This window comes from Plecotus auritus (genome assembly GCF_963455305.1).
Source record: "Plecotus auritus genome assembly, chromosome: X".
Lineage (NCBI taxonomy): Eukaryota > Metazoa > Chordata > Mammalia > Chiroptera > Vespertilionidae > Plecotus > Plecotus auritus.
In genome coordinates, this window is record NC_137784.1 from 44,887,183 (window position 1) to 44,902,492 (window position 15,310).

The 15,310-nt window shown below is 41.0% G+C and overlaps 1 protein-coding gene across 1 annotated transcript; it reads left to right on the forward strand.

Annotated features, from left to right (window-relative positions):
- Window positions 1–10,732: 10,732 nt before the first annotated feature.
- Window positions 10,733–11,191, forward strand: LOC308240110 (uncharacterized protein; the record flags this gene model as incomplete). The annotated part of the gene is made up of 2 exons (XM_080653078.1): window positions 10,733–10,737; window positions 11,065–11,191. The coding sequence occupies 2 exons, from the start codon at window positions 10,733–10,735 to the stop codon at window positions 11,189–11,191; spliced, it is 132 nt and encodes a 43-aa protein (XP_080509204.1).
- Between the last annotated feature and the right edge of the window lie 4,119 nt (window positions 11,192–15,310).

The following is a 15,310-nucleotide window of genomic DNA, read 5'->3' on the forward strand; positions in this document are numbered from 1 at the left end:
GCTGCCTCAGTTGTGAACCCATGAACACCAGGACTCCAGCCTCCCCGACTGCAGGCACCTAAAAAGTCTGTCCACGGGGAGACAAAGCAGCACTGAATACATGGATGGGCCCTGCACCTTCTACAGAGCAGATAGAAGGAACAGCTGAATAGAATAACATCCACCCAGAATTGGCAAATTAAACACAGCTGGTGAGACAGAAAGGTCAAATATTGCCTAGATAAAGATTCATCTGGCTATTTGTTGTTTGGGTGTTTGTTGTTTGCATTTATTGGATTAGTTATTGTTTTATTAGAGTTTTCTCCCCATATACATATATTTTCCCCCTTCTTTTTCTTCTCTTTATTTTCTCCCTTACATTTTTTTCTTTTCTCAATATCATTTTTGCATGTTTTTCTATCCCCTACTTCTCTTTTCTCTGGTGATCACCTTTATTTGTGGTTATTGGTATTGAGAATACATTTGTGTTTGGTGCCCTATGCATTGTGTCTTATTGTGTTGTATTTTGTGCCTTTCAGTCAACACAGGAGAGAGAGAGCTACATAACCAGACACCCTGAGAGGAGAAATCATGGGGAGACAAAGAAACAGCCTGCATATGAAAGAAAAGGTGGAATCATGAAAAAAGGAAGGAAACGAAATGGAGGCAAGCAATATGACAGAGAAAGAATTCAGAGGAATGGTCATAAGAATGCTGAAAAGGTTGGAAGACAAATTCAACAATATGTGTAAGAACCAAGAGGAAATGAAGAAGAACCAAGAAGAAATGAAAAATTACATCACTGCAATAAAGAACTAAATAGAAAGCATCAACAGTAGACTAGAAGAAGCAGAGGACCACATCAGTGATCTAGAAGACAAGGTACGAAAAAATACCCAAGCAGAGCAGCATCTAGACAGAAAACTTAAAAAACAGGATGAGAGCCTAAGGGAAGTTTGAGACAACATGAAACGAAACAACATCCAGGAGAGGAAACTGAGCAAGGACTGGAAAACCTGTTTGAAGAAATAATGACAGAAAACTTCCCTGATATAGGGAAGAAAAAAACTCACACAAATCCAAGAAGCTCACAGAGTCCCAAACAAGATGAACCCCAAAAGACTGACACCAAGACACATTATAATTAAATTGGTAAACACCAATGGCAAAGTAAGAACCTTCAAGGCTGCCAGAGAGAGACAGAAATTTACCTGTAAAGGATCTCCCATCAGACTATCAACTGATTTCTCAACAGAAACACATCAGGCCAGAAGGGAATGGAATGAAATATACAAAGTCATGCAAAGGAAGGGTCTGAATACAAGAAGACTGTACCCAGCAAGGCTATCAACCAAAATTGAGGGTGAAATCAGGAGCTTCACAGACAAAAAAGGATTAAGGGAGTTTATTACCACTAAACCAGCAATGCAAGAAATGCTATAGGGTCTGCTGTAAAAAGAGGAACTAGGAAGGGAAGAAGGAACACAGGCATAAAGAATAAAAATGGGAGAGACAAAATGGCGGCAGAATAGACGGACATGTCCTGAGCCTTGTCCCGGAGCAAATAGAATGAGCAGCTAAAACGAATAATATCCAACCCGAATTGGCAAAGGAGACTCAGCTGGTGAGATAATTTTCAGCCGGAAAGGGCAGGGGATCCCTGGAGAAAGGTAAAATCAATGATCTGGGCAGTAGAGTCTGCCAGATCTCTGAGTCTAGAGGGTCAGAGGGAATCCAAACAACAGCAAGCCACGTCCCTGGGGACAGGCACAGCATCTGACTGTGCAAAGAGGGTCTACAGGACTGCTGGAGGCAGGGGATTCTAGATCTGGGTCCACAGTCATGAAAGGTAGAATCCAGAGAGGGCAGCCTGGGGGGCTGACCAGACTGCGCAGTGCCAGCAGGAGAGAAGTGCACAGAAGCGCAGTCTTTCCCTTTTCTGTGGCCTGTGCCTTTCTTCACTGAACCTGGTTCATAGGACCTTTCACATACAGATACTTACCCGTGGCTGAGGTGCAGGAGAAGGTGCAGTCTTGTGGAATCTGGAGAGAGGTGGGGTTCCAGGAGAAGTGGCAGTGAGTCTGGCACTGGGTCATACCTGAGCCCAGAACCTGGGCAGCCATTTTGTCCTGAAGAGATAGCCTCTCCCTCCAGTATCCAGGCAACCAATACAGCCACACCCAGATTCCACAATGAATGGTACAAAGGATTAAAAAAAAACTAAATAGTCCCTGAGAGTCCAAAGGGACTGACCTAAAGAGAGACCTTCAGTCCCAGCAACAGGAACCAGAGAAACAGTGCAGTACAGAAGACTGGGATCTTAAGCCAGCCAAAGGAACCGCATTTCACTTTTTCATTTTTATATTTATTATTTTATTATTATTATTTTGTTATCTCCTTTTTTCCCTCTTTTTTCTTTGTTTTCCTGTTTTTGTTTCTTGCTTTATTTTCTATTTCTTTTCACATTATTTTTCAATCACTCTATTTTCTTTTATTGGCTATTTTTATACCATTTTTGAAATCAATTTTTTGCAAATTTATTTTTATTATTTTCTTCTCATTCTCTTTCTTCTTATCCACCCATCCCCTTTCTACTTCCTCTATACTGAACTGAGATCCTCCCCATATTCATCCAATTCTTAACCTTCTTTTCTGTATATAAGCTCAGCCTCTACAGATTCTGCCCCCACCCTTTTTGCTGGGTGTTTGTATTTTTTGTTTGTTTGTTTGTTTATCTATTGGTTCTGTGGTGTTTTCATATATTTTTTTTTCTCTTTTACTTTTGTCTCTTATCTTTTCTCCCTCTTCGATATCATTTGTGCTCTCTTTTCTCTCTCCTAATTCTCTGTTCTCAGGTGGTTACTTATAGTGTGGTTATTGGTGTTGTGAGTACATTCATGCTTTGTTACCTTTGTGTTGTGTCTTGTTGAGGTGAATTTTACTCTGTCTGCCCAGGAGCTAGAGAGTGAGCCACATAACCAGACAGCTGGAGAGGAAACTCCATCCAAGAACGGGTCAATAACATCCCAGACCCAACTACAGAGGCAGGAAGAAAGCGGCAGTGAGGAAGAGAGCATGAGTGAGTGAGGGAGCAAAGGAGGAGTGTGTGGTTATGTGGAGGGTGTGTGTGTATGTGAGTGAGGCACAGTTAGATCCCGCAGGACCTTCAGGGCAGGATAACTGGGCTTGACTAACTAGGCTGCCTCTGCTATCATTGTAAACAGTACCAGGAGGCTGGCTCGTCCTCAGGGCCTAGCCTTTTTAAAGGGGAGAGGTGCTGTGCCTGGGAGCCCAGCCTCACCTCCACCCAGGGTGCCCTCAAATAACACCTGGGACTCTACAGAAACCCCTGTCAGGGATCTGCTACATTGGCTGTGGTCCCATGGTCAACGAGTCTCCAGCCAGCCTGGCGCAGGCTCCTGTGAGTTCTGAAGCATGCTCTCCTCTAACAGGCCCAACATTTTAACCCAGAGCACTGTAACCACGTGAGCAGCAGACACATGAGCAGCCCGCTGCTGTCCAAGGAACAGTAGCCCCACGAGCAGCCTGCCCCAGGCCTAAGAGCAGCAGCCTCACATGGCTTGCCCCTGTCCAAGGAGCAACAGTTGTATGAACGGCCCACTCTCCCATCTGAGGAGCAGCAACCAATCCAAGGAGCAGCCTGTCCATGATTGAGGAGCTGCAGCCCCATGCAGCCCGCCCCCATATGAGGAGCAGCAGCTGCATGCAGCCTGCACCCTGCACCTATCTGAGGAGAAGCAGCTGTCCGAGCAACCTGTCCTGTCTGAGGAGCAGCAGCCACATGAGCAGCCTTCCCCCATCTGAGGAGCAGCAGCTGTGTGAGCAGCCTGACTCTGTAAGAGGAACAGCAGCTACACGAGCAGCCCACCCCCATTCAAGTAGCAGTGGCCACCTGAGCAGCCCACCCCGATCTGAGGAACATCAGCCACAAGAGCAGACTGCCCTCGTTTGAGGAGAGGCAGCCCTGTGCAGTCTGCACTGGTCCAAGGATCAGCAGCCACACACAGCCTGCACCTGCCCAATGAGCAGATGCTGGGTGAGTGGCCTGCCCCAGTCTGAGGAGCAGCAGCCACACATGCAGCTCACTCTTGCCCAAGGAGCAGCAGCCAGTGGAGCAGTTTGCCTCAGTCTGAGGAGTAGCAGCTGCACGAGCAGCCTGCACCAGTACAAGGAGCAGCAGCCCTGCAAACAACCTGCCCCTGTCCAAGAAGCAGCAGCCTCTCAAGCAGCTCGACCCATCTGAGGAACAACAGCAGTGTGCAACCAACCCCAATCCGAGGAGCAGCAGCTACATGAACACCCCGCCCCATCCAAGGAACAGAAGCAACATGCAGCCCGCCACCATCTGAGGAGCAGTAACCTCGTGATCCGCCCACCCCCATCCAAGGAACAGCAGCTGTGCGAGCAGCCTCCAACACCAGCCAGAGGAGACACCAGTGCTGCGAAGAGCACCCACCAGAGGAGCTGCTGCCAACTGAGGAGCAGCTGCTTCTGCAACCACCCAAGGAGCAACTGCAGCCTGAGGAGCCACTGCCACCCAAGGAGTAGCCCCTGCACGACTCAACATCTAGATCAGTCGGTGAGACCAAAAATGGGTAGACAAAGAAACCCCAAAAGGAAAGAAAAGGAGAAATTTCCAGAAAAGCACCTAAGTGAAACAGAGGCATGCAATATGTAAGAAAAAGAATTCAGAATAAGGGTCATACAGTTTATAAACCAGATGGACGAAAAAATCAACAACTTATGTAAGAATCGAGAAGAAATAAAGAGTGAAATATCTAAAAAAAAAAAAAACACCATGGAAAGTTTCAACAGTAGACTAGGAGAAGCGGAGGACCGAATTAGTGAATTAGAAGACAGGGAAACAAAACACACCCAAATGGAACTACAATTGGAGAAAAAAAATTAAAAGACAGGAGAAGAGCCTAAGGGAGATTTGGCATAACATGACAAAAAAAAGCAACATACAAATAATAGGGGTGCCAGAATAACAGAAAGAGGAACAAGGGTTAGAAAACCTATTTGAAGAAATAATATCAGAAAACATCCCTGATGTGGGGAAGAAAAAAAAAATCACAGAAGCACAGAGAATCCCAAACAAGATGAACCCAAAGAGACCCACACCAAGACATGTCATAATTATGATGGCAAATATTCAAGACAAAGAGAGAATCTTAAGGCTGCAAGCGAGACAGAAAGTTACATGCAAGGGATCTCCCATAAGATTATCAAATGATTTCTCAATAGAAACACATCAGTCCAGAAAAGAATGGAAGAAAATTTCCAAAGTGATGGAAAGCACAGGACTGAATCCAAGAATACCCTATCCAGCAAGGCTATCATTCAAAATTGAAGGGGAAATAAGGAGCTTCACAGACAAAAAAAAAGTCTAAGGGAGTTTATCACCACCAAGACAGCAATGCAAGAAATGCTAAAGGGTCTGCTGTAAAAAGAAGAAATAAAAAGCTAAGAAAGAAAATAGGCACAGAAAATAAATATGGTGACAAACAAGTACCTTTCAATAATAACTTTAAACATAAACAGACTAAAAGATCCAATAAAAAGACATCGAGTGGCTGGATAGAAAACATGACCCATATATATGTTGACTACAAGAGACCCATCTCAGAACAAGGAACTCACACAGACTGAAAGTGAAGGGATGGAAATATATCTTTCAGGCAAATGGAAATGAAAAAAAAAATCTGGGGTAGCAATACTTATATCTGACAAAATAAACCTCAAAGTGAAGGCCATAACAAGAGATAAGGAAGGCCACTTCATAATACTAAAGGGATTGATACAACAAGAGGATATAACCCTAATAAACATATATGCACCCAATGCTGGAGCACCCAAATACATAAAAAAACTCCTCGAAGATATCAAGGGAGAGATCGACAACAATACAACTATAGTAGGGAACTTTAATACACCACTGACATCACTGGATAAATACTCTAGAAAAAAAAATCAGCAAAGAAACAGCAATCCTAAATGACTCACTAGATCAGATGGACCTAACTGACATCTTCAGAACATTTCACCCCAAAGCCATGGAATGTACGTTCTTCTCAAGTGCACATGGGACATTTTCAAAAATAGACAACATATTGGGTTGCAAGAAAAGTATCCCCAAATTCAAGAAGATTGAAATCATATCAAGCATTTTCTCACATCACAGTGGCATAAAACAGGAAATTAACTACAATAAAAACAATCCAAAAAATTCAAATACTTGGAAGCTGAATAGCATGCTATTAAACAATTATTGGGTTACCAAAGAGATCAAAGAAGAAATTAAAAACATCCTGGAAACTAATGACAATAAAAACACAACAATCCCAAATCTATGGGACACAATGAAAGCAGTCCTGAGAGTGAAGTTTATAGTGCTACAGGCCTACCACAAAAAAAAAGAAAAAATGGTAATAAGTCATGCTACAACTCAAAGAATTAGAAAGAGAGCGACAAGAAAACCGAGAGTGAGCAGAAGGAAGGAGATAATAAAGATCAAAGTAGAAATGAATGACATAGAGACCAAAACAAACAAACAAACAAAAAAAGATCAATGAAACCAAGAGCTGATTCTTTGAAAGGATAAACAAGATTGATTAAGCTCTAGCCAGGCTCACCACGAAGCAAAGAGAGAGGACCCAAATAAAATCAGAAATGAAAGAGGTGAAATAACAACCGATCCTACAAAAATATAAATGATTATGACAAACTATTATGATCAACTCAGTTCCAACAAAATGGACAACCTAGATGAAATGCACATATTCTTAGAAAAATACATGCTTCCAAAACTCAATCAGGAAGAATAAAAAAACCTGAATAGGCCAATAACTACTGAAGAAATTGAAGCTGTAATAAAAAATCTTCCAGCAAATAAAAGCCCTGGTCTGGACTGCTTTATAGGGGAGTTCTACCAAGCATTCAAAGAAGAACTAAAACCTATCCTCCTCAGACTATTCCAAAAAATTCAAGAGGAAGGCATACTTCCAAGCTCTTTCTATGAAGCCAGCATTACCCTAACCCCAAAACCAGATAAACTCACCACAAAAAAAGAGAAGTACAAGCTAATATCCTTGAAGGACATAGATGCTAAAATCCTCAACAAATTCTTGCAAATCAGATTCAGTGCTGCTTTAGAAAGATCATACAACATGACCAAATGGGATTTATTCCAGGGATGCAAGGATGGTACAATATTCACAAATCAATAAATGTGACACATCACATAAACAAAGAGACATAAATCACATAATCACATCAATTGGTGCAGAAAATGCATTTGACAAAATCTAACACCCTTACTTGATAAAAACTCTCAGCAAAATGGGAATAGAGGGATCATACCTCAACATAATAAAAGCCTATATGACAAACCTACAGGCAACATCATACTCAATGGGCAAAAATTAAACTCATTTCCCCTAAGAACAGGAACAAGACAGGGATGCCCACTTTCACCACTCATGTTCGACATAGTACTGGAAGTGCTAGCCATAGTGATCAGACAAGAAGAAGAAATAAAATGCATCCAAATTGGAAAAGAAGAAGTAAAACTGTCTTTATTCACAGATTATATGATACTATATATAGAAAACCCCAAAGACTCCATCAAAAAACTACTAGAGCTAATAAATGAATTTAGCAATGTAGCAGGATACAAAATTAACATCCAGAAATCGATGGCATTTTTATACACCAAAATGAACTCACAGAAAGAGTAACGAAGAAAACAATCCCATTTACCATTGTACCAAAAAAAATAAAGATAGCTAGGAATAAACTGGACAAAGGAGGTAAAAGACCTGTATTTGGAAAACTGAAGGACATTGAAAAAAGAGATAGAGGAAGACAAAAATAAATGGAAGAACATACCATGTTTGTGGATTGGTAGAATCAACATCATTAAAATGTCCATACTACCCAAATCAATCTATAGATTCCATGCAATCCCCATTACAATACCAATGGCATGTCCTAACTGCTGGTTTGGCTCAGTGGATAGAGCATCATCCCTGGGATTGAAATGTCCCAAGCTCGATTCCTGTCAAAGGCATGTACATTGGTTGTGGCATATTCCCAGTGGTAGGTATGCAGGAGGCAGCTGATCGATGTTTCTCTCTCATTGATGTTTGTAACTCCCGGTCCCTCTCCCTTCCTCTCTGTAAAAAAAAAAAAAAAAATATATATATATATATATATATATATATATATATATATATATATATATATATATGGCATATTTCAAAGATCTAGAACAAACTCTCCAAAAATTCATATGGAATAAAAAAAAAAAAAAAGACCAAGAATAGCCACAGCAATCCTGAGAAAAAAGAACAAAGTGGGAGGGATCACAATACCAGATATCAAGCTATATTTCCAAGCCATGGCTTTCAAAACTGCCTCATACTGGCATAAGAACAGACATATAGACTAATGGGATAGAACAGAGAACCCTGAAATCGACCCAAGCCATTATGCTCAATTAATATTTAAGAAAGGAGGCAAGAGCATACAATGGAGTCAAGACAATCTCTTCAATAAATGGTGCTGTCTTCAATAAATGGTGCTGGGAAATTTGGTCAGACACATGCAAAAAAAAAAAAATGAAACTACATCACCAGCTTACACCATACACAAAAAAACCTCAATATAGCTAAAGGACTTAAATGTAAGATGAGAAACCATAAAAATCCTATGACTCCATAGGCAGCAAAATAGCAGAAATATGTCATAGCAATATCTTTACAGACACAGCTCCTAGGGCAATGGAGACTATTGAGAAAATAAACAAATGGTACTACATCAAAATAAAAAGCTTCTGCACAGCAAAAGAAACCATCAAGAAAACAAGAAAGCCCGCTGCATGGGAGAACATATTTGCCAATGATATCTCCGATAAGGGTTTAATCTCCAAAATTTACATAAAAATCATACAGATGAACAAAAGGAAGATAATTGAATCAAAAAATGGGCAAAGGATATAAATAGACACTTTTCCAAAGAGGACATGCAGAAGGCCTAGACACATATAAAAATATGCTCAAAGTTATTAATCATCTGAGAGATGCAAATCAAAACAACAATGAGGTACCATCTCACACCTGTCAGAATAGCTATCATTAACAAACAACAAGTGCTGACGAGGATGTGGACAAAAAGGAACCCTCATGCACTGCTGATGGCAATGCAGACTGGTGCAGCCACTGTGAAAAACAGTACGGAGTTTCCTCAAAAAGTTAAAAATGGAACTCCTATTTGACCCAGTGATTCCACTTCTAGAACTATATCCTAAGAAACTGGAAACACCAATCAGAAAGGATATATGCACCCCTATGTTCATAGCAACACAATTTACAACAGCTAAGATTTGGAAACAGCCTAAGTGCCCATCAGCAGATGAGTAGATTAAAAAGCTGTGTTACATCTACACAATGGAATACTAATAAGAAGGAATTTTACTATTTGCAACAGCATAGATGGACCTGGAGAGCATTATGCTAAGCAAAATAAACCAGTCAGAGAAACATGAATATCACATGATCTCACTCATATGTGATCAACATAATTTGATGAACAAGAATAGATCCAGAGACAAATGGTAGGGGAGGGGGTGTTAGAGAGCAACCAAAGGAATTGTATGCATGCATATTAGCATAACCAATGGACACAGACACTGGGGTGGTGGGGGTTTGCCTGGGGTGGGAATGGCTGGGGCAGGGGGTTCAACTGGGGGAAAAGGAGATATATGTAAAACTTTAAACAATAAAAAAAATAAAAGAAAATAGAAAAGAAATGAAAATACTATGAACAAAAAGTTGGACAACCTGGGCATAATGGACACATTTGTAGAAACATCATTAAAATGTCCATACTACCCAAAGCAATCTATAGATTCAACACAATTCCTATTAAAATACTGATGGCATATTTCACAGATGCAGAACAAAATTCCAAAAATTCATATGGAACCTAAAAAGATCCTGAATAGCCACAACAATCATGAAAAAGAAGAACAAAGTTGGAGAGGTCACAATACTGGATATCAAAATATACTACAAAGTCATTCTAATCAAAACAGCCTGGTACTAGCACAAGAACAGGCATATAGACCAATGGAACAGAACAAAGAACTGAGAAATCTACCCAAGCCATTACACTCAATTAATATTTGACAAAGGAGGCAAGAGCACATAATGGAATAAAAACAGTGTCTTCAATAAATGGTGCTGGGGAAATTGGGCAGGTGCATGCAAAAAAAATGAAACTAGACCACCAACTTACACCATAAACAAGAATAAACTCAAAACTTAATGTAAGTCATGATTCCATAAAAATCCTAGAAGAAAACATAAGTAGTAAAATCTCAGACATCCCTCTTAGCAATATTTTTGTGGATTCATCTCCTAGGGCAAGGGAAACACAGGAAAAAATAAACAAACGGGACTACATTAAACTAAAAACTTTCACACAGCAAATATAAGACATCAACAAAATGCAAAGGGAAAGCACTGTGTGGGAAAACATATTTGCCAATAATAAAGGGTTAATTTCTAAAATATATAAATTACTCAACACCAGGAAGACAAACCACCCAATTAAAAAATGGGCAAAGGACCTGAATAAACCCTTCTGAAAAGAGGACATATGGCCAATATAGCATATGAAAAAATGCTCAATGCAACTAATCATCAGAGAGATGCAAATTAAAACCACAATGAGGTATCACCTCACTCCTTCCAGCATGGCTATCATGAATAAGTCAACAAATAACAAATGCTGCTGAGGATGTGGAGAAAGGGAAACTTAGTGCACTGTTGATGAGAATGCAGAATGGTGCCATCACTGTGGAAAACAGTATGGAGTTTCCTCAAAAAAATTAAAAATGGAGCTCCTCAGAGCAGTTCACTGCATGGTAGAGTGTGGTGCTCCCGCTGCCATCTGCAAAATCCCCACCACCCCACCATGACCACTGCCCCCTCTGCCCTGCAGCTGCTTCCACCACTGCTGTCTGTGTCGCCTCCGCCTGGGGACTGGCTGATTGATTAGGCCAAAATCTTCAATGAGTAAACATATTCCTCAGTTCTGTGGTGTTCTTGGTCATACATTAATGGAGTTTCTGAAGGGCAGTGGAGATTATTGCCAGGCACAGTACGACCTCTATGCAGACAAATGAATTGTAGAAATTCATTACTAAAATCAAGTGAATAAAAAATCTGAAGAACAGAATGGACTGGTGAATATAATAGAATCAGGGACATAGAAAGGGAGTGGACTGACAATTCTCAGGGGGGTGGGGGTGTGAGGGGTGCGGGAAGAGACTGGACAAAAAGCTTACACCTATGGATGAAGACAGTGGCGGGGGGTAAGGGCATGGGGTGGGGTGGGGAATCAGGTGGAGGGGAGCTAGGGGGAAAAAAAGAGGAACACCTGAAATAATCTGAACAATAAAGATTTATTAAAAAAAAAAAAGAAATTCATTCCTACTCCACCAAGAAACCCCCATATGGGTGGTTAACCTGGACACAGAAGTGTTGAACTGAAATCTGCAGAGCATTTTACAAGACTTCTGACCTGGATGGGGTAAATCTCAGTGCACTGCCTTTCTATTGCCTCAGTATTACTGGATTGAAGAATTGCTGCTTCTTGGTAGAGGGTCATTTCATTTCCCATTATTCCCAACTTCACTCAAAACACTGAGAATTTCAAGTGGAGTACATTGAAGTAGATTCGGTTTCTTTGCATCATTTCTGTATTCAATTTTTAAGTTGTTTCATAACCCTATTGAGTGTTTTTTAACTAAATGATCATGGCTCAAATGAACTGCCCAGGTCCTGTGGAAGTTATATACAATAGTAAGAATAAGAGTATGTGAAGCAACTTATGACACTTCTCTTGTGGAGAAAGAAGGCATTCATGTTCTTGATTGGCCTTTTGATGATGGTACACCACCATCCAACTAGATTGTTGATGACTGGTTAAAATCTTGTAAAAAATTAAGTTTTATGAAGAACTTGGTTGTTGTATTGCTGTTTATTGTGTTCCAGGCCTTGAGCTCCAGTGCTTGTGGCCCTAGCATTAAGATGGAATGAAATATGAAGATACAGTACAGTTTATAAGACAAAAGTGGTGTGGAGCTTTTAACAGCAAGCAACTTCTGTATTTGGAGAAGTATCATCCTAAAATGGGGCTGTACTTCAAAGATTCCGATGTCATAGAAACAATTGCTGCGTTCAATAAAATAGGTGCTTGATGCCATTGCCTTGGAAGTGGAACTTGATAAGGGACCTAATTTGTCATAGATATTAGCTAACATGTTGGCTTGATGAATAAGTCTAATGAAGCTTCCAAGGGAGTGTTGAAAAGCAGTTTTATGGGGCCAAAAGCTTGGCAGAATTGCAGCCTCTATGTTTGGGTTATGATCAACCTATTTTGACACTTAACGAAAGATTCTTACTGTTCAGCATTTAAAATGTTTATACCAATTGATTTTTCTTGAAATCATGCAGCTTTGAGTTATATCTTTAAATCTATCCCCATGACAGAATCTTATCTATATAATAAAGAGCCAGGGTCGTAACAACCATTAAGACCAAAGGCTCAACCAAACTGGAAGTCAGTGCTGGGTTGCCGTAGCGACCCAGCACTGACTGGGGCTGCTGCAGGCTCCCTGACCCAGCACTGACTGCCTAGGGTGCTGCAGATCAGGCCCGGAGAGAGGCCTGCAGAGAGAGAGGCAGGGTGTGATCCATAGCCTCTGTGGCAGCCGTTGATCAGAACTTGCCTCTCTTTCTCTCCCAGCCTGGCCAACAGCCACACCTCCATTTCTCTCCAGGCCTCCACTGGGGCTACTGATCAGCCCCACCTTTCTGATCAGGCCCCATTGATAGGCTCAGAGACGCTGACTGGCATAGAAACTGACCAATCAGAACCAAATCTGGGTGAATGTAAGGAACCAATGGCTGCCTAGGAGGCAGAGCTTTTGACGCTGACTGGCATAGAAACTGACCAATCAGAACCAAATTGGCCAGCAGAGGAGGGCAGTTGGGGGTGAGATCAGGCCGGCAGGGGAGGGCAGTTAGGGGTGATCAGGCAAGCAGAGGCAATTAGGGGCAATCAGGCCAGCAGGGGAGAGCAGTTAGGGGTGAGATCAGGCTGGCAGGGGAGGGCAGTTGGGGGCAAGCTCAGACCGGCAGGGGGGGGCCGTTAGGGGTGATCAGGCAGGCAGAGGCAGTTAGGGGTGATCAGGCAGGCAGAGGCAGTTGGGGATGAGATCAGGCCGGCAGGGGAGGGCAGTTAGGGGTGATCAGGCAGGCAGGCACAGGCAGTTAGGGGCGATCAGGCAGGCAGGCAGCTGGTTAGGAGCCAGCAATCCCAGATTGTGAGAAGGGTGTCTGACCATTGGTTTAGGCCCAATCCCTAAATCAGTGGTTGGACATCCCCCAAGGGTTCCCCAATTGGAGTGGGTGCAGGCTGCGCTGAGGAAACCCCCCTCTGTGCGTGAATTTTGTGCACCGGGCCTCTAGTCAATATATAAGAGATTTAGAAAGATTAGGTGCCAAAATACCCAGCACAATACTTGTATATTTTTAGTTTCATACAGAACTAAAATCCCAGGAACTATGAACACTGGACCTTGTGTGGTTTATCCCTTCAGTCATTTCAAACATAGAAAGTAGGGCCTATATGGTTATTTGCCTGCTCACTTTATGTTTACATCTCCTAAATTCATACAAATATACATCAGGCTTGCGCAACTTTTTTAATTTTTATACCAAGTCTTAGTTATTATTTAATGTCTTTCTATAAATCTCATTTTGTACTGTTATGAAAAGCCTCCATTTTGAAAATCTGCATTGTATAGAAGCATATGTCTTTAATGTCTCCAGACAAAAAAAAAACCTTACAGTTAATTATAATGTTTGCACTTGGTGTGCAACTCATATGGAGGGCCTGAGAAAAGAATGAGAGGGGACTATTAAGTATTTTTAGTAAAATGTTGCCTTTGTGTAGGACATGTAGAATATGCTCTTTTGTAAATATTTTTAAAGGTAGACATGCTTTGTTGTAACTAAAACAATCTTAACCATAAAAATTCTGAAATTCTTGTATTTTTTCATACATTCTGAAGTTGTTTAGCAACTTATTTTTGTTTGAAGTGTGATTTTTTTCCCTTCCCACCCTCTCTTGCAAGAAAAAAAAGTGGGTTTCTACTAATAAATTAAGCAGACATCTAATATATTATATGCCTTTTGAGCTGTGTAACTTAATATTTGGATACTTGATAATTTATTTTATTATGTAAGTGATAAAATGGTGACATATATTGATGTTAGTTCAACCACACATTTATGTTGTTTGGGAAAGTGTGATTATAGTTATGTGGGAGAAATAATTTATCAATGTTCACCAGCTTGTAAAAATTTAGTGCAAGAGCTTAAACATCTAAATAAATGAGATGCATTTTTAAAAATAAAGAAAATGGAACTGTATTTTTACCCAGTGATCCCACTTCTGAGAATATATTCTAAGCATCCCGAAATATCAGTCAGAAAGAATATATGCACCCCTATGTTCATAGCAGAGTTATTTACCATAGTCAACATCTTGAAACAGCCCACGTGCTCATCAGTAGATGAGTGAATAAAAAAATCTGTGGTACATTCACAAACTGTAACACTATGCAGCTGTCAAAAAAAAGGATCTCTTACCCTTTGCAACAGCATGGAGGGACTTGGAAAGTATTATGCTAAGTGAAATACGCCAGTCAGAAAAAGACAAATGCCACATGAACTCACTTATATGTGGAACCTAATGAACAAAATAAGCTGACAGACAAAATATAACCAGAGGCTTGGAGCACTGGAACTAAGTGAGGGATGTCAAAGGTGAGGGTAGTGGGAAGGACAGAATAAAAGAAAATGACAAGATTAACCCCGCCCCCAAATATATATAGCCCATGGTAAGAGACAACAGTCTGGTGAAAGAGGCCAGGGGCGGAGTGTGGAAGGAGGTGGGCAAAGGGTGGCAGGAAATGGGGGACATCTATAATAGTGTCAAAAATAGAGATAAGAATCTAAAAATCCCACAAAAAATACAGATGGCTTCCATTTTCTATGTTAAGTAGGGGGTATACATACCTCTCAAGCTTTATCTTCTATAAAATTTCACCCTCCCCTCTATTTTCTAGTCATACCAAACTTCTATCAATTCTTCCAACATATTTAGTTTTTTCTTGCCTTGGGAATGTCACACCTCCAGGTTCCTTTCTCTGGAATGCCTTCCTTCTTGCACC